This window comes from Nymphalis io, chromosome 6 (genome assembly GCF_905147045.1).
Source record: "Nymphalis io chromosome 6, ilAglIoxx1.1, whole genome shotgun sequence".
NCBI lineage: Eukaryota > Metazoa > Arthropoda > Insecta > Lepidoptera > Nymphalidae > Nymphalis > Nymphalis io.
The window spans coordinates 1,206,116-1,232,211 of NC_065893.1; the positions used below are offsets into that span (position 1 = coordinate 1,206,116).

The 26,096-nt window shown below is 36.1% G+C and overlaps 3 protein-coding genes across 14 annotated transcripts; 2 read left to right on the forward strand and 1 right to left on the reverse strand.

The window, feature by feature from the left end:
* Nucleotides 1–270: 270 nt before the first annotated feature.
* LOC126769142 (collagen alpha-1(I) chain-like) lies at nucleotides 271–4,652 on the forward strand. 10 transcript variants are annotated; one of them, XM_050487754.1, is made up of 7 exons: nucleotides 271–361; nucleotides 1,247–1,424; nucleotides 1,713–1,832; nucleotides 2,121–2,456; nucleotides 2,577–2,847; nucleotides 3,145–3,263; nucleotides 4,338–4,652. In XM_050487754.1, the coding sequence occupies exons 1-7, from the start codon at nucleotides 326–328 to the stop codon at nucleotides 4,376–4,378; spliced, it is 1,101 nt and encodes a 366-aa protein (XP_050343711.1). In that variant the 5' UTR covers nucleotides 271–325; the 3' UTR covers nucleotides 4,379–4,652. The 10 variants fall into 10 exon arrangements, with proteins under 10 accessions (XP_050343711.1, XP_050343701.1, XP_050343704.1 ...); XM_050487744.1 differs by having other exon boundaries at nucleotides 1,247–1,832; XM_050487747.1 differs by having other exon boundaries at nucleotides 1,247–1,832; nucleotides 2,625–2,847.
* Nucleotides 4,653–10,387: 5,735 nt separating this feature from the next.
* On the forward strand, nucleotides 10,388–16,998 carry LOC126769132 (multiple epidermal growth factor-like domains protein 11). Of its 2 annotated transcripts, none has more exons than XM_050487730.1 (6): nucleotides 10,388–10,605; nucleotides 11,832–11,952; nucleotides 12,724–12,788; nucleotides 14,223–15,392; nucleotides 15,545–15,669; nucleotides 16,338–16,998. In XM_050487730.1, exons 1-6 carry the CDS (start codon nucleotides 10,514–10,516, stop codon nucleotides 16,415–16,417), a joined length of 1,653 nt encoding a protein of 550 aa, XP_050343687.1. In that variant the 5' UTR covers nucleotides 10,388–10,513; the 3' UTR covers nucleotides 16,418–16,998. The 2 variants fall into 2 exon arrangements, with proteins under 2 accessions (XP_050343687.1, XP_050343689.1); XM_050487732.1 differs by having other exon boundaries at nucleotides 10,390–10,605; nucleotides 15,545–15,651.
* A 1,102-nt stretch (nucleotides 16,999–18,100) lies between these two features.
* On the reverse strand, nucleotides 18,101–24,855 carry LOC126769128 (uncharacterized). Of its 2 annotated transcripts, XM_050487722.1 has the most exons (9): nucleotides 24,761–24,855; nucleotides 21,387–21,531; nucleotides 20,749–20,886; nucleotides 20,338–20,386; nucleotides 19,946–20,252; nucleotides 19,521–19,701; nucleotides 19,091–19,364; nucleotides 18,582–19,054; nucleotides 18,101–18,344 (listed from the first exon to the last, which is right to left on the reverse strand). In XM_050487722.1, exons 2-9 carry the CDS (start codon nucleotides 21,524–21,526, stop codon nucleotides 18,146–18,148), a joined length of 1,761 nt encoding a protein of 586 aa, XP_050343679.1. In that variant the 5' UTR covers nucleotides 21,527–21,531; nucleotides 24,761–24,855; the 3' UTR covers nucleotides 18,101–18,145. The 2 variants fall into 2 exon arrangements, with proteins under 2 accessions (XP_050343679.1, XP_050343678.1); XM_050487721.1 differs by having other exon boundaries at nucleotides 18,582–19,364.
* Nucleotides 24,856–26,096: the final 1,241 nt, after the last annotated feature.

Genomic DNA, 26,096 nt, shown 5'->3' on the forward strand with positions numbered 1-26,096 from the left:
GATTCCTTTCTTCTGAAGCCAATTCATCATCAATTAGGAAATGTTTACCATAAAAACTGAACCAAATGCACTAACAATTCCGCAAGTTCTAATTCAGCTTATTATATTATAAACCAACGCAGCAAGTTAAAAAATAACCAAATTTTGAAAAAAATAGCGAGCATCGCTGCGTGCACGCAAAATATAAAATATTTATCTGTAACCAAGCTTTATCTGTAACTACGAAAACAAGTACTAATAATTAGCTCACATGTACTTGTTAGTCGTTGGTAACTTTACGTTTTCATTGTAATATTGACCTTTGTTGTGAGCGCCCAAATTCAAAATGCGCTTTAATTTAATTTGTTTAATATTCATAACGGTAAGTTTTATTTTATTTTATTTGAATCAGTGCTCATTTGAAGCTTCATTTGTATTAATAGTTTACTCTTTATTTCATAAATGTTTTAAACAAGTTTAATTAAAAATATTATTACTTTAATTTATATTTCTTAATTTTTATTAAAAATAATTAAGTATTAATGGAAAATTAACTTTAATGTTCATACAGTATTCAAAACAATATTATTAATAGATAAGAAATTGTAATTTTTTATATTTAAATTCAGTTAAATGAATGACTAGTACGTAAATGAGATTAATAATTCGCGTCTTCTTATAGGATTATGTGTATATAATATTTTTCATTATTATTAAAAACACAATACGATATTTTTAATAGCTTGTTATAAGTCTTGCTTATGTATTTTTTTATTGCATTTATATTATTTACTTATTAATTAATGATTTAGAATTTTTATATAACTCGTTTACACAAACTCGATTAATAGTAATAATTAGATTATAAATATTAGGTCTGCGTTTGTTGCCATATAATTTATTAAAAACCTATACGAAATTCATCGGGAAGTGAACGAATTTGTTTAATGCGTTAAATAATATTAAAAGTAGGAAACTACTAAGCCGATATCGATAATATTTTAAGTTATTAAGGTATGAAACAAAATCCATCAACGTTCATTGGCGACAGTCTTTTATTATACGTGAAAAATAATTATGGGACCATTTTAATTATGCTTAAATTATCCAAGTCGGTACAGAGATTTTCGAGTAATTAAAGAATATAGCGGTATTGTACGTATCACATTCTTGCAAATATCGATATCAGTTATTAACTCAAAAAGAGGCAGTCATTTTGAAATCACAGACATTCCTTTATGTATAATAAAGTATTTTTTAATTCCAGTTTTACAGCAGCATTTTAACGGAAGTACTTGCAAATACGGATGAAAAGCCAACGGTACCCAAAGATGGACAGCCATCGGTGCCCAATGATGGAGAGCCATCGGTAGGCAAGGATGGAGAACCATCAGTAGGCAAGGATGGAGTGTCATCAATAGGCAAGGATGGAGGGCCAGCAGCAGGCAAGGATGGAGTGTCATCAATAGGCAAGGATGGAGTGTCATCAATAGGCAAGGATGGAGGGCCAGCAGCAGGCAAGGATGGAGTGTCATCAATAGGCAAGGATGGAGGGCCAGCAGCAGGCAAGGATGGAGTGTCATCAATAGGCAAGGATGGAGGGCCAGCAGCAGGCAAGGATGGAGTGTCATCAATAGGAAAGGATGGAGGGCCAGCAGCAGGCAAGGATGGAGTGTCATCAATAGGCAAGGATGGAGGGCCAGCAGCAGGCAAGGCTGGAGAACCAGCAGCAGGCAAGGATGGAGTGTCATCAATAGGCAAGGATGGAGAACCATCAGTAGGCAAGGATGGAGTGTCATCAATAGGCAAGGATGGAGGGCCAGCAGCAGGCAAGGATGGAGTGTCATCAATAGGTAAGGATGGAGTGTCATCAATAGGCAAGGATGGAGGGCCAGCAGCAAGCAAGGATGGAGTATCATCAATAGGCAAAGATGGAGGGCCAGCAGCAGGCAAGGATGGAGTGTCATCAATAGGCAAGGGTGGAGGGCCAGCAGCAGGCAAGGATGGAGTGTCATCAATAGGCAAGGATGGAGGGCCAGCAGCAGGCAAGGATGGAGTGTCATCAATAGGCAAGGATGGAGGGCCAGCAGCAGGCAAGGATGGAGTGTCATCAATAGGCAAGAATGGAGGGCCAGCAGCAGGCAAGGATGGAGTGTCATCAATAGGCAAGGATGGAGAACCATCAGTAGGCAAGGATGGAGTGTCATCAATAGGCAAGGATGGAGGGCCAGCAGCAGGCAAGGATGGAGTGTCATCAATAGGCAAGGATGGAGGGCCAGCAGCAGGCAAGGATGGAGTGTCATCAATAGGCAAGGATGGAGGGCCAGCAGCAGGCAAGGATGGAGTGTCATCAATAGGCAAGGATGGAGGGCCAGCAGCAGGCAAGGATGGAGTGTCATCAATAGGCAAGGATGGTGAGCCAGCAGCAGGCAAGGCTAGAGAACCAGCAGCAGGCAAGGATGGAGTGTCATCAATAGGTAAGGGTGGAGGGCCAGCAGCAGGCAAGGATGGAGTGTCATCAATAGGCAAGGATGGAGGGCCAGCAGCAGAAAAGGCTGGAAAACCATCAGTAGGCAAGGATGGAGTATCATCAATAGGCAAGGATGGAGGGCCAGCAGCAGGCAAGGATGGAGTGTCATCAATAGGTAAGGATGGAGGGCCAGCAGCGGGCAAGGCTGGAGAACCATCAGTAGGCAAGAATGGAGAGCCATCAGTAGGCAAGGATGCCGAGCCTCCAATAGGTAAGCACGGAGAGAAACCAGCAGGCAATGATGGAGAGCCATCAATACGCAAGGATGGAGGGCCAGAGTTAACATCAAGATTGGGAGAAAAAGCACCGATTAAAACAGACGAAATAAAAGATAAAAGGTACGAATATTTATATACATACGTATTACCAAAATAAGCATTAATATACACTGATGTGAAAATATTAAGATAAATATTCATATGAAAAGATTCACTATAAAAACTAACGTTATAAGCAAATAAAAATCTCGTGACTTGAGATAAACGATATTTTATTCCAATAAGTAATTATAACTTAACGCCTTTTAACTTTAACACGTTATATACTAGACCTATATAACTTACCTAGACACCTAGTCTTTAAAGTGACCCTAAATATAAATAGATAATAAGTATACTTTTTTCAATTTTTTAAAGGTCTAATTCGTCGTCAACTGGGAAAACTATCGCCATACTGGTATCTTCGATGATCATCGCCGTAGCCTTCATTTGGGGTACAACAATAGTGTATCGGCGATATAAGGCTAAAACATACGGTAATATTTTCTTTTATTATACATTTTTTTTAATTATGTAAATATATCCTATGTATGTGATACTTAGAAAAAGCCGAGATGGCCCTGTGGTAAGAACGCGTGAATCTTAACCGATGATCGTGGGTTCAAACCCGGGCAAGCACCACTGAATTTTCATGTGCTTAATTTGTGATTATGATTCATCTCGTGCTTTACGGTGAAGGAAAACATCGTGAGGAAACCTGCATGTGTCTAATTTCACTGAAATTCTGCCATATGTGAATTCTACCAACCGGCATTGGAGCAGCGTGGTGGAATAAGCTCCAAACCTTCTCCTCAAAAAGAGGAGAGGAGGCCTTTAGCCCAGCAGTGGGACATTCACAGGCTGTTACGGTTATGTGATACTTGAGGGTAGGTGATCTTCTTTGACCAAAATACATATGTCGGCATTGTAAGTGATTTTTTTAGATTAATTTTAAGGAGGTAGGCTGCCTTGAAAAATTAGCATCTGTTTGGAAGTCATCACCGCTGTTCATAGACGAATTTTAATACTGTGAGAAATATTCACCATTTCTTACATCGCCAATGCACCACCGACCTTGAGAGCTAAGTTGTTATGTTCCAATTGCTTATAATAACACTGGGTCAGTCACCTTTCAAACCCACAAGATGGGCTTGCAAAAGCGCCACCTTTTATTCTTCTATTACTAGTGCTAAAAATATAAAAATAAAAGAATAGAAAATAGCCTTTGTTTACATTATTTATCAATTACTTGAAATGAAGAACTCTGTAATCAATAAACTTCAAAATGGCAAGCATGAGTTACATGATAGGTTTTGATTTAATAAGTATTTACAGTCAAATCAGCTTTAAGACGTTTTTGTGTCAAAACTATACTGCCTTTTACAACATGATTTCCTCCACCTCCAGATAAAATCAACCACTTTGCCAAGCATAATGTGTTGTATATATTTTTTTGATAATCTAATAATTTCTGTTACTTGTGTATCCACAAAACCAACGTGTTGTTAGTGGTCAAACCACTATCTTTTCTTACTTGCCTATTTGTTTTTAATAAGTGTTTTTTTTTTCAGATGTCAGACGGCAAAACATTGAACTAGGAAATCAAAACTAGCTTACTAAAATAATTGCCAAGAACTGGTATAAAAAGTGTTATAATTAAAATGTAGTGTGTGTGCAGTTGTGATGGATAGGAAGTTCTTTGTGAATAAGATGAATTATCATCTTTGAGCTTATAATTGTTATTTAATGATAATGTAAAATTTTCTATTATATAGAATTTTATTTGTATTATTAGTTTTACACTAAGCGAGAAAATATATCCTTGATAATACTTTATGGCTTTGTCGATGGTTATGTAAAATTAAAAAATTATTTAAATACGATAATTGTATATTTTAATCACTTTCCTGAAGAAAAAATTATAATGTGAAAAACAGGTGTAAAAACTTATAATTTTGACAACAAATATACGCAAAACAGGCGCCGGAGCTTTATAATAAAAGACGCTGGAATTGACTAAAATCAATATTAACATGAGATTGAACAAAAATTGAATTGGGTTACAATACAGTTTAGTTAAAGTTTATATTTTAAATTGAATATCATATAATAGTCGACATAGCAGAAGCTCGCGCGCAGCTACTTCGTTTTTAACCGTTATTGAATTATTAGCCGAGTAATGTAACGTATTTGATTTTGTAAAATTTTAGAAACATATCTAAAAATGGGAAAATCTACCAAAAACTATATTCATTCCTATACCATACCTAAAGTTTTTAATCCATATCTTTAAAAACAGGAAGCTCACAAATCTTATATGAAAAAATACTAAAATAATACTTTCATTTACAATATTATTATAATTTAATTAATAATGTTCATGTAATCAATCACATATAAATATTATTACTTGTACATCTATGAAACTTAAATTAACAAATAATACAGAGGACGATTTACTAGAGTAGATGCACTTTGCGAGAGACAGCGATCGGTTACACGCAACATTAAGGTAGATGAAAAATAATGGTCAATAGCGGTACCCCCTAACGTCTGTATGATGAATTTAATTATTTTATAATGTAATGTATCATAAGGATATCAGGAGAAAAGGAAAATTCATAATAATGTTGTTATTCCGTACACATTAAGCTTGCATCAAATAAACATTTGAATTCACTCACATAATTTCAAAAAGTCGAGATGGCTTTGTGGTAAGAACGCGTGAATCTTAACCGATGATCTTGGTTTTAAACCCGGGCAAGCACCACTGAATATTCATGTGCTTAATTTGTGTTTATTATTCACCTCGTGCTTGACGGTAAAGGAAACCTGCCGTGTTTAATTTCATTGAAATTCTGCCACATGTGTATTCTACCTGGGGTAACAATGCGGGTTGCATTGGAGCAGCGTGGTGGAATAAGCTCAAAGCTTCTCCTCAAAATGGAGAGGAGGCCTTATCCCAGCAGTGGGACATTAACAGGCTGTTACTGTTAATGTTAGTGTAAACATATAGTTCAAAAAATATATTGAACTAGTTTTCTTGTTAGGGGTGAACGTGTTTTAAAGTATATCCTTTCTTATGATTCAAGCTTGCTTCATATCAATTTTCATGAAGATAGGATTCTAGTTTTTTACCCATAAAAGCGTAACAGACAGGCTTCCGCATTTATAACATTAGCATAGATTTTGTAATGAATTTTCATCGCGATAACTTTGTGTATATCTTAAGTATATCACTATATTTATTCAGTCTATGTGAAACTAAATAAATTACTTCGAAGTGGTTGATTGAATGACGACAAGACATTAAAATTTCTCAAAATCCTATCTTAGTACTTTACCTTTTAACGGGAAGATGAGATATGATGACATGAACTTTGACTCTTCCTCATACATATGCTTTAAAAAGGGAGTCAGACGGACATTCCCTTTCATTTACTTTTAATTAATGTAATATTAATTAATGAAATTTGTTTAAACTAAAATTAGTCATATAATTTAAGTAACTAAGGAAAAACATTTGGCCTTCGTTGTATAAATGGAATTATTTTGATTGCAAAATAACAGTTCTTAAAATTCCATCTGTCGATGACATATATAGTCATGAATATATACGTGATGACATATATACATATCTACTCGTATATATGTAATTTATTTTATTGTAGAAATTGCTTTTTAACAATAAGATTGCGTTTTGGCACTGCATATTTAAATTATATTCGCCGGGAGGGCAAATGACTCTACTCCACCTGATGGTAAGTGGTAGTAGAGTCCAAACGCGACGACGGTCAGTACAGACGGGAAAAACGTTCTGCACTAGCCACCTTCGCCTTGCCGGCCCGCAAGATGCCTCTTCACGCCTCGTTTGAAGGAACCTGGGTTGTAAGAGGAGGGGAACACGTGAGCTGGTAAGGAATTCCATTTTTTGGAAGTGCGACAAAGAAAGGAGTTGCCAAATTTCTTTGTTCGCGATGGAATTGATGTCACAGTTAGGCGGTGACATCGAGAATCAGCTCGCGTGGACTTAGGAAGGAAGGGGGTAGCAGGAATTAGAGAGAATAATTCCTCAGAGCACTCGCCGTGATACAGTCGATAGAAAGCGCTCAGTGCTGCTATCTCACGATGCAATTGTAAAGGTTTAAGGGTGTTTGTGACCTTTACGTCGCCAATAATGCGCACTGCACGTCACTGCAACCGGTCCAAGGCCTCCAGTAGGTACTTAGCGGAGCCATCCCAAAGGTGCGAGCAATATTCCACGCAAGACTGTACCTGTGTTTTGTACAGCAGGCACGGTTGTTGTGGCGTGAAAAAACGCCGCACCTTGTTCAGAACTCCGAGTTTCCGTAAAGCTGTTTTTATAACAGCCTCGATGTAATCCCTTGGACTAAGGTCGCAGCGAACGTCAATCCCCAGCATGGCGATTTTACTTTGTATCACCAGCGGAGTACCGCAGAGGGAGGGAAGAGGGGAAAATGTTGACTTTTACGCTGTGAGAGCGCATACCTGTGTTTTCTTGGCATTACAGTCAACAAGATTATCAGAGCCTCATTTGGCGATGAGCTCTAATGTCCTAGTTCAATGACAAGATCATTCCGCCTCTCCTCAATTTCCGCTCGCCCAGCCACTGCGCGTCCGTGGTATCCACCATGCACTGTACTATAGTCTGCATAGCAATGTATGTTCCCAAGAGAGAGCATATCATTGATACGCAAAAGAAAGAGTGTGGGAGATAGCACAGATCCCTGGGGGACCCCAGCATTCACTACATAGAATTGTGAAGCGCAACCATCAACTAAAATACGAAGGCTACGCTTGTGTAGGAAGCTGGCAATCCAGGTGCATAGGTGAGCAAGCAGACCATATGCCGGCAGCTTGGAGAGAAGACTTCTGTGCCAGACCATGTCGAAAGCCTTGGAGATATCGAGGCTGACAGCCAACGATTCTCCATGCTTGTCGATAGCTTCACCCCAGAGGTGTGTTACGTACGCTAGAAGATCACCTGTGGACCGTTTTGGTCGAAACCCGTACTGACGATCATTAATTAGACAGTGATCTTCTAGGTAATGGATCAGTTCAGCCGGGTCAGACCGATCCCCTTTTTTGGGAACCGCTTGCACATTAGCTCTTCTCCAAGCCTCCGGCACACATCCCGAAGAGAGAGAGAAAGTTGGAACAGGCGCGTTAACACAGGAGATAGCTCCGCTGCGCACTTCTTCAGTACTATGGCTGGTATTCCATCGGGACCGCTAGCTTTCCGTACATCAAGTGATTGCAGCTCCGCACGCACATCACGTTGCCTGATTTTGATGTCAGACATCGTATGGCCACATGAAGGTATTGTAGGTGGCAGCGCACTACAATCATCGATGACGGAATTATCGGCAAAGAGTTTAGCCAGGAGATCAGCTTGCTCTTGCGGACTGTGAGCTAGCGATCCGTCCGGATTTCTGAGCGGTGGCAGCGAAGGTTGGCAGAAATTGTTTTGCACAGACTTGGTCAGACGCCAGAAGCTACGGGAGCCCCTAGGATGCGAAACAAGGTTATGACCAATCTGTACAATGCGCTGTGCATCGCTTTCGTGTATGCCTTTCTACAGGACTTGGAATTTTTATTGTAGTTTGCTTTCAGTGAGTCAATGTTAGATGCCCCGCTAATGCAGCCGTTGATCCACTTGCGATATGCCGCCTGCTTAGATGATACAGCATCGGTACATTCACGAGTGAACCAACGGTTACGCGTACCCCTACTGACGTGTCTGAGCTAGGAATGTAGTATTCCATTCCCAACATGATCTCGTCAGCAACAGCAGTGGCACTAGCTTGCGGGTCATTCCCACTATTAAATATTTATAATACAATACATATTGTGTAACAATATTTCATTGTATTTCGGTAAGTACTATTTTTTACCGTAACAGCCTGTGAATGTCCCACTGCTGGGGTAAAGGCCTCCTCTCCTCTTTTTTGAGGAGAAGGTTTGGAGCTTATTCCACCACGCTGCTCCAATGCGGGTTGGTAGAATTCACATGTGGCAGAACTTCAGTGAAATTAGACACATGCAGGTTTCCTCACGATGTTTTCCTTCACCGTAAAGCACGAGATGAATTATAATCACAAATTAAGCACATGAAAATTCAGTGGTGCTTGCCCGGGTTTGAACCCACGATCATCGGTTAAGATTCACGCGTTCTTACCACAGGGCCAACTCGGCTTTTTATCTCTATATTTTTATCTCTATATTAATATCTAACAATTATGCGTTAAGATGAGCAAAAGTGGTCAATTTTTTCTTTATTATTTTGTATTTTAATTTTTTATTGTCTGTTCTGATTTTTCTTTGCTTCTTATCTGTACTAGTACTATTAGTTGAAATTTTGATTGATGTTATCTTGTAATTATTACTTATTTTGTAATTTTCTACTGTTTCTTTTTCGAATTAGGAATAAATTATAAAAAATAATTTAAGAGGCATTTATAATCACTTTTTTTATTTTAGACTGGCAAATGGGACAATGATGGTAAGTGGTCACAACTGCCCTTAAACATTGTAATAAATATCATTCTAAGATGAAAGGAACTAAGACGTTATGTCCCTTGTGCCTGTAGTTACATTGGTTCACTCACCCTTCAAAATAGAAAACAACTATCATAAGAATGTACTGAGGTGGTACGCGCCTTGCACAAAGCTCTGTTAGTTAATTTATTTAAAGATATTGTCTAAAATTTTTAATCTTTATAGAGAACAGTAAACAAACATGCACCACACGTTAAATGGTCGGACGATAGCGGCGAGACGACGGACGTGCAGATGCTGTAGTGATAAAAAGCTTAGAATATTTCGTGATATTTCAATCGTATATATTTGATCTAACTATTCTCATCGTTCTGGTGACAAATCGTTTATCAATTGCAATATTAAAAACGGACGCAGTTTGTCATTTAGTATAAATATAGTTAGAATAATTCGCGATGATTATAGTGGCCATGTTTTTTTAGTCTTATTTTTTATCATAAATTTTGTTTTTTTTTTCTAATAGGTAGGTGGACTAGAAAATGGCCACCTAAAAGAAAATGGTTAGATAATGTGGCAATCACTGGACTCCCAGCAGATATTTATAATTAAATCAAAATCAAAATTCTTTATTCAACATTGAAGCATTATACTTACTTATTGATAGTGAAAACAAACCAACATATGAATAAATTTGAAGTAAAATAGATTGAAACATAGTTTAGTTACTAAAAAACGTATAAATTTTATGTGTGAGTGTCACGCACATACGTTGAGAATGGCAGCGGAAAGTTGGTACAGCGCTGGCCCTGCCCTTAATCAGGGTAGACGAGATTTTCTTTCACCGCCCTTAAGTCGCAGCTTTTAGTTCACACAAATTTGATTTAAATTAATATTAAATAAATGATAATTAGCACATCTATAAAATCAATACAACGTATTTGTGGATTTTTTTTCACATTTTCGTGCCCATTCGTACTAAAATAGCGCTAAGAGCGTTCCGGAAACAGCACTGAGGCTGATATGATAGCATAAGATAGAGTCTTACCCTCAAGGGACACTAATAGATCCCTTACATCAAAAATACCCCGAGATACATATATTATATGGACGCCCTACTAATGATGAACAGTAGGCACTCTGCTCTGATTACAGAACAACGAACAATTTCCTATACTTTAATCATTTCACAATATATACTGGTGCTAAAAAGATCACATCGTGTGGTATCATGTTTCAACCAGAGAAACTGTGTTGTGGTGCGGTTTTGATTCTGGCTTGTTTATCCTTCGCAGACACACAATTATGTACTGAAAGGCAAACGTAAGTGTTTTAAAAATTAAATACTAGTCTTGTAGTAAGTGCTGTTAGTTATTTATATTTAACGGGCCGGTCGGCGTGGTTGGTAGATACTTACCTTTCACGCCGTAGGTTGTGGGTTCGATTTCCACCCAGGGCAGACATTTGTGTGCATGAACATGTCTATTTGTCGTCAGTCTGGGTGTAGTTATCTATATACGTATTTACAAAAGAAAAGTAGTATATCAGTTGTCTGGTTTCCATAGTACAAACTCTGCTTAGTTTGGGGTCAAATGGCCGTGTGTGAATAATGTACCAGGATATATTATTATTATAATATTCTGCAACGAACTTAAGATAATCTCAGTGGCAATTCTAAGCTTGGTTGTTGTCAGTTCTTTTGTTCTTCGGTAAGCATGTGAGGCCGTTGACGGTCCTTTTCTTGAACTCTCTACAACTGTGTCGGATTGTCATCCCATCGTATTGTATAAGTGATTAAAGATTTGCAGCTATGTGCAATATACATTTATACAGTATCGAATTTCAAATATAATCGATGACAAAACTTTTATCATTATCCAGACCATTCGTATATTTAGAAATATTTTAATAGTTTTGATTTATTTTTAATAATAATACGGTAGTATACAGTAACAGCCTGTTAATGTTCCACTGCTGGGCTAAGGCCTCCTCTCTCGTTTTGAGGAGAAGGTTTAGAGATTATTCCATCACGCTGCTCCAATGCGGGTTGGTAAAATACACATGTGACATAATTTCAATGAAACTAGACACATGTAGGTTTCCTCACGATGTTTTCCTTCACCGTCAAGCACGAGATGAATTATAAACACAAATTAAGCACATAGAAATTCAGTGGTGCTTGCCCGGGTTTGAACCCACGATCATCGGTTAAGATTCACGCGTTCTAAAAACCAGGCCATCTCGACTTACTGGCTCATCGGCGTATACGGCAGTATATAATTATTAGTAATTCGTGTAAGAGTAGAAGTAAGAGTGCATTGTACTATAATATGTCCTGCGCAATTGTCTATTCTCTCTGAGAGTTCCTGCCGTGGTCACAAGCCGCTACAGTCGGTTATATGACCGATTGTTAAAATCTTTCAATATCGCATATCACATTTTGACATATCACGGTCATGTTCTGCGGAGAGGAACAAGTTTGCCCTTACAGTAAAGCTTTATTCTTGGTTTTGGTTTTATTTTAAAATGTGTTTTATTTAATATTTCAGTTTCATGCGATGGGTTCCAGAAACGTACATACGCTCGTACAAAGAGACCTATCAGGGTAACTGTTGGTATAGATGTACTAAGACCAGATGGCGCTCATATGTCGACCAGAGAATAGTACCGGTAAGTTCCCTAGTTTTATCATCAACCGCTTGTCATAGTGTCTTGTGAAGTTTTAATTACAGTACAACACTTTGGAAACTCCCATGACAAATGACAATCGTCCGTATTATTATAAATTTGTTTTTATATTGGTAAGCCATCATCACCGTCCTTTGACATTGCCAAAATCAATGGCACTATATATTTTATTTTATTATGTTTATATTATTTCTCATATGTGTTGTCATTATAATGATTTGCATTTATTATGTTTGTGTGCAATAGAGTTTATGAATAAATATCTATTTATTCATAAGCTCAATTAGGTAGTAGGGCTTGCACAAAACCCTACCACCGAGTAAATTGATATAATAACACAATTTAAATGTGACACTTGATCGTCGATGAGATAATAAAAAAATAGATTATAAACAAAAATTGTGTCAGAAACTTTTTTTAATTTATTTAAAATTAAATTTTAAAATTAATTATTTGTAAAATAGTATATAAGCAATAATTTTCATCTCGAATCAATTCGATTTATTTTTATTTAAAAATAAAATGGTATGTTATGTATATCAGAAGGCGATCTTACATGACAGAACATAAATGCTATCTCCAGTTTGTGAAAGTATATCCTGTAAATGCCCCACTGTTGTGTTAAGACGTCCTATTTTTTCTTTTCATTATTGAATTTTAGAGTATATTTCATTCATTTTATTAGCGTAATTACTATTTAATAAATTTTCTTGCTTAGTTTGTGAGAATTTAAATATATCTTTGTCTATTCAGAGACAAGTCGTGGAAAATAAAGACGTATGCTGCCCTGGTTACATGAAGGATGACACATCGGTTCTGTAAATATATTTTTTGTGTAATCAATATTGGCATGACACATGTTACACTTCAATTTATCCTTTGTTATATCTATGTATAGTATAGTCTAGAAATTAATTTTGGGAAAAAGGATTATTTTATAAAGTAAGTAAACAAGTAAATAATGAGCAATTTTGTATGAATTTTATCCTAATGAAGTTGAGACTATGCTTGTGCAAGCGGTACCGTCCATTTTATCTTTACTAATATTAAAAAAAAACTAAAGAGTAACACAACGGGTCCAATCCTGTTGGTGTCCGGTCGAAGTTGGATCAGAATAGAATCGGGAACGCATCGTAGGCAGTATGTATCGCTACGCAATAGTAGAATTGGCCCGAATCCGATTTGAAGATTTTGTCTTTGCGATTGATAGCCCACTTATTGAGAACCCTTCAAGCTCTAATCAACGCCGCAAAGCTTGACGTGCACAACTGTGAGGAACAGCTATTATCGCGAGTATAGCCCGTAAATAAGGGATTTTACCCGCGATCAAAACAATTTCATAATTTTGATCGACGGTTAGAGTTATATCAAAGTCAGTTGGCTATAGGTCTGTGATCACCATAGAACCCTACTATGATATATAAATTAAATGATTGTAATATGGACTAGGCAGGTTCCCTGTATTCCGGGGTCACCCTTAAGAATTAGAGATTCATAGTGGAGTGGTATAGGGAAGTCGGTAGTATGCGCAAGCGATACCGTGACGCCCTACGAAGAGATAGGGTGGGTACTGCAATTTTTTTTGGGCGTATTCTGGCGCGTACTCGGCGCCAGTGTGTCCCTCATATAGCTTCTTCCATTTCATGTGGGTTTGTCATTAGTTTTTCCAACGAGATAAAGCAAAAGAAAGAAAAAGCATATTGTATTGAAGTTAGATATTAGTGACGTTACATTTGACACCACAACCACACTCACCAAAGTTTCATCACAGTGGAATGAATAGTTTAGTAATTCATGCTTTGCACAAGCCCATCTGGGTAGGTCTCACTCATTACATATTCTATTGCCAAATAGCAATACTCAGTGTTATTGTATTCAGTTGGAAGGTTGAGTGAGCCAGTAAAACTTCGAAACAAGAGACATAAAATCTTATTTTCTTAAATTTTATACTACAAAAGAAACCATAGAACTTTATAACAAGAAAAATTTAATTGTAATTTTTAGTTTATTGAATTGTGTATATATTTATGTTCATGGCCTAATTTTTTATTGGTACTAAAAACTACTAATCAAAATAGTCATGTTATTGATATATATGTATACATCTGTTAAACATAAACTAACTATAATACACACCTACTTTCCTAATGACCGTGTAAAAATATTGACAGTTTTTATATCAAATCTGAGCTGGATTTCATAATTTTATCATTAATCTCACGATATCTAAACATATCCAAAATGAATTCCAGGCTTAAATGTAATCCGATCTGCAGACCAACTTGTAAAAACGGATATTGCAAGAGCCCGAGTCAATGCGCTTGCAACGAGGGATACGAACTTGATCAGGATAATCCACACAACTGTTTACCAATTTGTAATAAGAGTTGCGGCCATGGCACTTGTGTAGAACCAGAAGTATGTGATTGCAATTTTGGTTACACATTCGCTAATTCAACGTGTCAAGCTATTTGCACCGAAGCTTGTGTAAACGGTACCTGTGTGGCTCCGGATACTTGCGAGTGCTTTACCGGCTATAGGAAAACTGAAAGCAATCTCTGTTTACCATATTGCTCAAATGGATGTCCTCATGGGACATGTGTCGCTCCAGAAAACTGCACTTGCGATGATGGCTGGTATAAAGATAGTTCAGATGATTGTGTACCACGCTGTGACATTAACTGTGGTGGGGGCTATTGCATTGCACCTAATGTTTGCGAATGTGATACAGGATATGAAAAATCTCATAATGGCACATGTTTACCTACGTGCTCTAAAGAATGTCTGCACGGATATTGTGCGGCACCTGAAAATTGTCTATGTGATGATAGGTGGGAAAAAAATGAAAATGGTGACTGCACACCCATTTGTGATATTGACTGTGGTGTGGGAGGAACCTGCGTCGAGCCCAATATTTGTGAATGTGAATCTGGTTATAGAAAAACTCTAAATGGGACGTGCGTCCCTCGATGTTTCAATGATTGCCCTAACGGTACCTGCGTAAGTCCTGAGGTGTGCCAATGTAATGACGGTTGGAATAAAACCCAATTAGGTGTTTGTGAACCGTATTGTAACAGTGGTTGTGTTTTTGGTACCTGTATCGAACCAGATGTTTGCCGATGTAACACTGGCTATAAAATAAATTTGGATAATACGAATAGCTCTTTGTGTATTCCTGAATGTAAAAACTGTAATGGTATTTGTGTAGCTCCTGAAAATTGTATAGATAAATCAGCCACCACGACTGAATCATTTTTGTCTTCTGATTTATCTTCTATTGATTTTCAAGATAGTACAATGAACATGACGGAGACAAATGATTATGCAGAAATCAATTATGAAAATAAAGAAGTAACCGTGTCAACTATCAATGACGCTAGTCATATTAATACTGACGCGATTCATCAAAAAGATAGCATTTGGTATGTAACATACCCTTTTCTAACGTTTTTTGTAGGCAAAATAATCAATGTTTGTTCAATCAATTAAAAAAATAACATCATCATCTCAACCCAAGACTTTACTAAATAAAGCCTGATCGTTTGCTCTATTAAGCAAATGTCTATTCTTTCAGGTCAAATTATTGGATTTATATTGCTATAACAGTAGTTGCCGTAATACTGATGGCTTTCGTCCTTCTTGTTGTGAAAAGAAAAGCAGTGGCTCGCATGTATCACGGAGGTAGTTATATTGTTGAAGGTATAATTTTATTATTGCATAATTAACTTATTTTGTACTTTATTTGAGTTTTATTGGAGCAGAAATAAGTATTAGATGTGAGTAATTCATTGTGATCTGGGCGTTTTTCATTGGTAATTTAGAAAGGACGTTAAGACTGTTGAGCTTATTAAAATATTGGTAGAATTAAAGCATAGCCAATGTGTTATTGTTAGCAATGTTTTTAGTTGTACATAAAAATGTATAATGCATAAAGTATCATAGAAAAGGTTTATTTAATATTTTAAAGATGATACCAAGAGTTCTCTTGTTATCAGATAATTAAAAAAAGATTTTAGAAGATTTTATATCAAATTATAAAAGAACTGAATTGTATAAAAAGAAAATAAATTAAACAATTTATTTATTTACTTATATACAGTAAGCTTATAGTACTCTCTTATTTGTGATATAACTAATGGCAAGAGTTAATATAATTCTGGCATATCTATTAGCAATTTTATTAAGCAAATGTGATATTTTTTTTCTTTAATATGTTAGTTCATTTGTATGTGTTTATGTGATTTTATTACATTACCCGCAAAAGATCTTGCTCAGTAAATTCATTTAAGATCAGTTATAACAACATGTATTTTGTTTCTGCTAAGGACCTTAATTTGAAGACGTGTCTTAAAGATTTTTTTTTTCAGGAGAAAGAGAGAGTGACGCATGTCATTCTTTACAGAGAGATATGAGTTATTCGAAAATGATGCACAAGGAACAACATTAAAGATCTCATAATTGTTTAAAAAAAATCTAGCTAAGGAATTTTGGACAGAAATTTATATAGACAGTCTTTACAAATATGGATGCTGGTTACCAGAAAACGACCGCTGGTTCCGAAAGTAACATTTCAGAATCGGAGAAACTCACCGGTTTATAGTTTACTTTCATTGATTTTTGACAACTCATATTTTGTTTTATTTCCATATATTTTTTTATAGAATAGGTAGGCAGACGTTAATATGGGCCTCATGGTGGTAAGTCAAGTGGTCACCAGCGCCCATAAACATTGGCATTGTAAGAAATGTTAACAATCGCTTACATCGCCAATGCGCCACTAATCTTGGGAACTAAGATGTTATGTCCCTTGTGTCTGTAATTACACTGGCTCACTCACCCATCAAACCGGAACACAACAATACTAAGTACTGCTGTTTTGCGGTAGAATATCTGATGAGTGGGTGATACTAACCCAGACGAACGCGAGTTCGTCAGAAGTTGTTTGCACCAGTAAAATTCTGTATGCATATTAAATATATCAAATGTTGTTATTAAAGTTACATTTGATTAAAGCATTTCGTTGGTTAATCGTTGTTGGTATTTTTATCTTGTTATACTAATTGGTCGCAATTAATGGGTATTTTTAAGATTTTGTAATTGTATAGGATAAAAGAGACTAAATTAAAAATATTATATCATCTACTCTTTCTTTATGTTATTTTTGGTATAAAAGAACAAGTAAATTATATTAGATGTGAGTAGCCTTACTATTTTAGTGTACTTTATTAATATATGTATATAATGAATTTTCTGTTTTTCTTAAGTCATTTAACAAAATGCAATTATTTAATCATTAAGAAAAAAAAACTTGAAATTATTTTATATTATATTTTTTTTATGAAATAGCTAGGTAGGTAGGACGGGCAGTTAGGCCACCTGATGATCAGTGCTCATGCCCACTCATAGAAGGTTCTATAAGAAATATTAACTGTTTCTTACATCGCCAATGCACCACCAGCCTTGGGAACTAAGATGATACCTTGTGCCTGTAGTATCACTCACTCACTCACACTTCATACCGGAACACAACAATACTATGAATTTCTGTTTGTTGGTAGAATGTATGCTGAATGAGTGCTACCTACCCAGATGACCTACCACAAACCGTAACAGCCTGTTAATATCCCACTGCTCGGCTAAGGCTTCCTCTCCCTTTTGAGGAGAAGGTTTGGAGCTTATCCCAACACGATGCTCCAATGCGGGTTGGTAGAATACACATGTGGTAGAATTTCAGTGAGATTAGACATATGCAGGTTTCCTCACGACGTTTTCCTTCACTGTCAAGAACGAGATGAATTATAAACACAAATTAAGCACATGAAAATTCAGTGGACTTGCCCGGATTTGAACCAACGATCATCGGTTAAGATTCACGCGTTCTAACCACTAGGCAATCTCGGCTTTTTCCTACCTCAAAGTAAAATGTAATTCATTTCGATTGATATTCTTTATTGAAATAGCATCAGGACCTGATACTTAAAAAGTATTCATATTGAATGTAATAAAAGTATACATTATTTTATATCAAAAGAGTAATAAAAGTAATTATAAAAGTAATCAAGCTACTGGTATAATAAACGCAAGCATAAACAAAATTTAATATAAATGCATTATAAAATAAAGGTAAACATAATTATTATTAGATTTTTATTAAAATAAGCGGTGTAATCATTATTTAGTAATCAGGTACATCGAATATTAGGAGTTCAGCGACATTGACCGGTTCCTTATTATCGACTGATCGGCGAATGCGTTTCACGCATGCCGGGCGACCTTTCACACTTGTGTCCTTGTAGTAACCAACATTGCAGATGCAAAAGTGAGGCGCAGAGCAGACGCCATTGGGACAACCACCCGGACAATTGGGAACGCATCTATAAGAAAATTTAAGCATTTACTTAATAACTTTAATTAATATTTTATTTCCATTGTGCCTGTTATAACATTTATTTTCAAATACAATAAAACATCGTTTTAAATTGGAGAATGAAGGTTATGAGAGTATTACTTAGATCATCTATCTGTGGTGCCATTTCTTGCTTAGTCATTCGTTTAACTTTTCTATTTGTAAAAAATATGCTTATGTGTTCAGTTAAAAGTAAATGAATTACCTGCTTGGCTCGTTCGCATCAGACAAATAACCTGGGTTACAGCGGCATATATTGTCTCCAATACAAACGCCATTGATACAAGGTTGAGAGCATTGGTCAGATAGTTGACTTTCAGAAAATTGATTGTAACTAGTTTGTCCTTGAGTTTCAGATTCTCTGTGGTTTCCACTTTGGACATCAAATTGACTTTGATAATCGTATTGGCCTCGATTACCATAAACCTGGCTACCAGGATAAACTTGAACGCCAGGGTACATTTGATTTCCCGGGTATACTTGGTTTCCTGGATACAATTGGTGATCTGGGTGCATATTATTTCCGGGGTACACTTGATTTCCCGGATACATTTGTTGCTCTGGGTTCATATTGTTTCCGGGGTACACTTGGTTTCCAGGGTAAATTGGTTTTCCAGCATAAGCTTGATTTCCTGGGTTTTCATTTGTACCAGGGGTTACTTGATGTCCAGGATGTACCTGATTTCCGGGATATACTTGATTTCCGGGATATACTTGATTTCCAGGATATATTTGATTTCCAGGGTATAATGGATTTCTGGGCACATCTTGAGAAAACGTGCCATTAGTTGTATTGTTTTTACCAGGATACCTTTGTCCAGCGTTACCTTCCTCTCCTATGTCTCCCCTAGGTAATTCACCACCAGGATAGACGGGACGGTTTTGTTGATTGGTTGGATAAAAGGGAGGAGGGGTATTTGAAGGTCTCACTGGGGTTGGATATTCGCACACGTTTGGAGAAACGCATCTTCCGTCTGGTTTACATCCCCTAAAAATATTTAATTTATATTAACTTTATTTTAATTTTTAATATAGAACTAATTTCTGGTGACGTCATATGCCATTTTAGTCTGGATTATCAGTTGAAATTTTCACTTACTTACTAGTATAGATCACCTAAATTGTTAAAAAAATATTAACTTACTGAGAACATTGAGGTATGCACTTTCCTTGTTGATCTTTGGTATATCCTTGCTTGCAGCGGCATTCGTTCGGTGCAACACAGTCTCCATTAATGCAACTATCACAAACTGGTCTACAGTTTCCATCGGGAGTGGATTCATACCCTACTTTACACTTACAAACGTTGGGCTCGGTACAATTTCCTAAAAATATAATTAAAAATATTTTCATTAAAATAGACAATTGACACTTGCATTTTATACTAATTTCGAATTTGTATAAAAAGCCGTAGTTGGATAGTCAATTTTGCAGGTTGTTGGGTGCCAAATGTCAAGATGAATATACTATATATTTGTATTCCAATATTTGTGTGGTTTAGTTTGATGGATTAGTTTTGTTTTTAGTAGTATAATCTGTGTTAATGTTAGAGTACGTAAGTATTTGTACCTATTCCACCACAGCTTTCCTTACAAGCGGGTACGCAGTATTTGCTTTCTAAATCCAGTTTATACCCCTCCTTGCACAAACATTCACCCCCACTACAGTGACCGTTCTGACATCCTATGGGACAAGTTGCTATACAGAAACCGGCTATGTTTTTTACATGATCAGGGAAACATGTGCATGTTTCTGGTGCAGAACAGTGTCCATTCACACACTCTTGAGAGCAAACAGGATCACAGATTTTGAAGTTGTAGATATTTCTTATGTATCCCTGACAGCAAGATCTAATACGGCTAAGGTCAGGCCTCGACTGGAAAAATTATTATTAATAAGTGTTGTGTCGTTTAATTAATTATTTCTAGGCGAATTTAAAATTTCGAGTAATTTTGACTTACTCCATTGCCAGCTGGGATACGTGAGGGATCACGAACTAAGCTCGCCGTCCTGTAAAAATTAACACACATGAGAATTGATAATGTTTAAAATTCAATAAACTTATGCGAGCTTAACAGAATATTTTAGAAATTGGAAACAAAAATGAAAATAGTGGAAGAGAATTTTTTTTATTGAGAAAATTTAATTGTTTTTAGGACAAAGATACACGTGTAGTTGGCGGCTTTATGCAAGCCCGTCTAAGTAGGTACCGACCACTGACACATATTATACCGATAAACAGCAATAGTTAGTATTGATGTATTCCGGTTTGAAGGGTGAGCGAGTCAGTGAAAATAAAAATGGTTAAGTTCTACAGCTTTTATTAATATAATAAATAGAGCATCAATATTACTTGTTATAAATTGACTTACGGTACTTCAATATAGCAAACTCCCACTTCAAAGTCAATACGACGTGATGTGTTTTGGGCACCGTACCCATGCTGAGAGACGTTCTGAGCTCCATAGCCATGCTGTGTCATGTTTTGACGCAAGCCATAGCTGCCGAAACTAAAAAATAATTATTTATTAATTTATAAATTGAATTGACGCGGTATCTAAATTGAGTCGAGATCTTAAATAAATTACGATTTTAATTATGTATTCGTGAAAAAATGGCGTATTGAATTTCGTCAAATTTGGCATAGAGGTATCGGCGTTATGAAAATTTTAAGTTTTGTCTATACTTTAAATTTTCCTCACGTCACTACCTTACCGGATGGAAAGAGCAGCCTGGGTCCAGGAATATTGATCAAGAGATAAATTTACTCTAAAGAACATTTATTATGGTAACGATTTTACTACGCTCGCGCGTTGAATATACAATTTTTAGAACAAAAAGACGAAAACATTGTCTTGTTTCAGGATAATATAAGCTGCCAAGAAATTTTCAAATAAAAGTTTATAGATCAGAATTATGTCTGATGGTATTATATTTAAATTTAGAATATGTCTTCTTTATCAATGTTGTAAAATTTTAAATAACGATTTAATAAAATGAATATACCTACTTTGGATAGTTAGCTCCAGGGTTGTAATTGTATCCGCCGCCTCTATGGCCACCCTTCACAGATTTCACGTTGACGTACTGGGCATCGTCATTTGCGCACGCGCTGCTCAGCAACAGCGTGCCAATTAGTATAACGTACATAATACCTATGACATAATAAATAATTATAAGCAATTAATATAAGGATTAAAATAATGATCTCAGACCTCTTATTTGTCATACATAACATAATAATAAAAAAATATTAAAGTAACTCTTGTACTTATATCGTATATTTATATCGTATTTTATATGTAATAGTTCATACTGCTTTGTTCCGGTTTGAAAGGTGTGTAGGAATAAAAAGTAAAAAGCAAAAGATAACTAGGCAAAAAAAATGTACAGTAAATAAATATTAAAACTTCACCGTCAATTGACTGCGCTTTGAATTTGTAAATAAAAACGGGAGTACTATATTATTTGCTCATGTCTGCAGAGGCAGACGTCCAGGACTCTGACTTTTTTAGTAATTTATGTTTTTTTTTGTTTTATTAATTATATTTTAAATGTATATGATGTGCCCAACTATCAAAAGTGTATTTTAAGAATAATAACATTGTGAAAGACCGCAGAAAAATGGTGTGTCAGTATTCAAAATTTCTGGGTCTAACTTTTTTTTTTTTTATATGCCCCGGGATGGCATATGACTCTACTCCACCTGATGGTAAGTGGTAGTAGAGTCCAAACGCGACGACGGCCAGTACAGTCGGGAAGAATGTTTTGTACTAGCCGTCCCCGCCTTGCCGGCCCGCAAGATGCCTCTTCACGCCTCGTTTGAAGGAACCCGGGTTGTAAGAGGAGGGGAACACGTGAGCTGGTAAGGAATTCCATTTAAGCTAAAAACTTAAAATCACTGAGTAAAATATCTGCAAATATTTTCTTAGTCACGACGAATCGAATGGATGCAACTAGAACCATAATCAAATGACAGTATATTTTATTTCATTTTCACACATAGTTTTGTATTGACCTTAACTATAATCGTTATTGACTTGAACATGAGCAAATGATAAACCAAAATTTTCACCAGCTATAAATAAATAGTTATATTACTCTTTTGATTTAAAATATACAAGAGATTTAATTATAGAATCAAAAAAAGAACTATATTTCACTGTTCACATTACATTAATAAATTTGATCGTTTTTTTTTTTCGGACTATGTATTGCTGTTGGTCCGAGTGCCCTCTACAGCGTCTCCGGGCGGGATGGGCGAGTTTAACTCCGCCGGATGTTAGGAGCTACACGAGGGGCTCAAGAGAAACGGACGTCCTAAGGGTGCTTCCTGTGAGGTTGGACCTCGGCTTAGGACGCCGTTGAAATCCGGAGGGATGGACGCCATTATAAACGCCGTCATACGCCTAAGCGTCGACGGGACGTAACGAATGAGGGTCGTCGACGCGCCGGCGGGGTCGGTGTGTGTTATTTGTGTTCCCTAACAAGTGTTTGTTGGCAGCGGTGAGTATTGACTCGATCGAGTAGGATGTTCTTAGGTCGCCTACGGATCGAATTAGATAGCCCTAAGGGGCTATACATACCTCTAGTATACTCACCTTAGTGATGAGCGGGTTAGCGTGTTGCGACGCTTTATCGAAATATCTGATTGAGAGATCTTTAAATAGTCTGGCTATTGATTCTATTCTGAAATCTTTGTGTAGATCTACGTTACGCATATACCATGGGCAACCCGAGGCAATACGTAGAAATCAAAGTTATGAGGACTCGAGTGAGCGAACACAACAGTAATGTAGGTTAATATGGGGCGTATGCAAGTTTTGTATATTGTAACCTTATGCCTAAGGCTCAATTTACTATTTTTACAAAACATCGGGTATAATCTACTTAGGACGAAGGCGGCTTTGTCCCTAATGTATTTTATATGAGGTCGAAACGTTAGTCTTTGATCTAGACGGAGGGGCATAGTACGTCGTATATATAACGGTATCATAAGCGAATAGGGCTAGCTCGGTTGCTCTTGTTCTCGGGATATCCGAGGTGTACATAGAGAATAGGATGATAGACGTATTCTATTATATAAAAAAATGTTAAAAGGAAATAACTTAAAAATATACCCCATATTATGGAAGTTCTGGATGATTTTTTTTAATTTAACGATACAAGCGTGTTGCCAAATGTTGTAAAATGTTGCAATAGCGAAAGTAATTTATGGTTTGCATATTCATAAATAGGGTTAATTTTGTAACACTTGTTGGTGGAATGTTAAAATGCATGCAATTTATAACAATAGTTTTAATATTATATAGATTTTTCAATTAACTTAAAAATTGAATTTTATTAGAAATGTTGACAGGGTTTTGATTATAAATTTATAATGGGCTGTCAAATGGGCGTGCTAATAGCAAGCGGTGGCTCTGTGAGAAATATTAAAAGTATTTGCGTGACATTTATATCGATTTATAAAGTTTTATTATGAACATTTTTTACTAACCTTAAAATTAAAACTGATAACTAAATTTAAAATCTTTCACCGATTTGGAAATGAAAATACTCTGTCCTTAGAATTGGTTTTTGTTTATATTGTAATTATTAATATTTTTCAATACAGTACACAGTAACAGCCTGTTAATGTCCCACTGCTGGACTAAGGCCTCCTCTCCCTTTTGAGCAGAAGGTTTGGAGCTTATTCCACCACGCTGCTCCAATGCGGGTTGGTAGAATACACATGTGGCAGAATTTCAATGAAATTAGACACATGCAGGTTTCCTCACGATGTTTTCCTTCACCGTTAAGCACGAGATGAATTATAAACACAAATTAAGCACATGAAAATTCAGTGGTGCTTGCCCGGGTTTGAACCCACGATCATCGGTTAAGATTCACGCGTTCTTACCACTAGGCCATCTCGGCTTCAATATAATAAAAAAATTGCCAGCCAGTAAACTGTGATTTAAGCTTGTAGTTTTATAACTTAGTTATATAAATAGTAAACAACTTATGGTTGTTAGTTTTATATTTGATGGTACGGCTTTGTGCAAGCCCGTCTGGGTAGATAGCATTCTTCAGATATTCTACCCGCAAAAGAGCAATATTAAATGATACAACCAAGAACTTTGATTTATCATAAAAAAGATTTACATTTATGAAAGTTATGTAAACTTAATTTAATTAGCAAAGGGGAAATTCTAATATAATAATTTGCATACCAACCCTAGGTTTACTTTTTTAAATTCAATGTAAAATGACGTTTAACAAGCAAGCAAGAAAAAATATTGCGTAAATTATTTAATTTATTTAAATCAAATGTAATTTTCTACAATTATCTAAATTATATGTCAGAATATATTATAAGATAAATAAAAACATATTTTTCCTTACCTTGGCCTTTACAATTCTAAGTTCCACACTCTATAACACTCTGAACGATACTAATTATGTTTAATATTTATTTGTCGAGTGATGTGATGTGCGAATCATAAATATCGATAAAGTTACATCGTAGTTATAAGTTTGTGGTTCTGTAGTAAATATTAAATTATTAATGAATAATCCATTACAGACTCGAATTGTTTTGTTAAATTCGTACAGTAGTAGGGGAAAAGTAAAGTAAGCGCTTAAAAAATTTTTAGACATGAAATTTTGTGAATTCGATTACTTACACAGTATGTATAATTTAGTGTGTTGTAATTTTCAAGGGAAACAAATATATTTGGTATTATTGTTAATCGTAATTTAGTAGTAAAACATACTCTATTTTTTTATTTTATTCATTTATCGTATGATATCGTCTTTCGTATCTATCTATGTAAAAGTGAATAGGTAATTAAAGCACCGCCAACCCGCATTGGAGCAGCGTGGTGGAATAAGCTCCAAAACCTTCTCCTCAAAAAGGGAAGAGGAGGCCTTAGCCCAGCAGTGGGACATTTACAGGCTGTTACATTTTTACATTTACAATTAAAGCAAGATAATATTAATAATGATTCTTTGATTTCTTTAAAGTTTCTGCTAACTATTGTACTCTTTGTATTGCATATGTGTATTTATATATTATATACACTTAAATCACAATATAACACTTTATAAAAATCTAAAACTAAAATAATAAAAACTATATATATACCGAAATGTGCAAAAGGAGTGTCTGAGGATATGATTAGAGGTCCCAAACAAACAGGATAAGGTCAAATCATGGTAAAGTAAATCATCATCATCCGTAACAGCCTGTGAATGTGCCACTGCTGGGCTAAAGGCCTCCTCTACCTTTTTTTTGAGGAGAAGGTTTTGAGCTTATTCCACCACGCTGCTCCAGTGCGGGTTGGTAGAATACACATGTGGCAGAATTTCAGTTAAATTTGACATGTAGGTTTCCTCACGATGTTTTCCTTCACCGTAAAGCACGAGATGAATTATAATCACAAATTAAGCACCCACGATTATCGGTTAAGATTCACGCGTTCTTACCACTGGGCCATCTCAGCTTATAATCACCATCATCGTTACCAGGCAATCATAATCCACCGCTGGCCATAGGCCGCTCGTAAAGTAAGCAACAGTTCCTGGTTCAGTTCGGTCGGTCGGTTGCGGTTGAGCAAAATTGTCGTTCAGCGCCCTTTGTTCGACGCTTTCACTTCACACAAATTGAATTTCAGTGAATGCTGTGTTATTTGGAAGAAAAATGTATTTTGGATATGATTTGCGTAAAATCCGTTCTTAG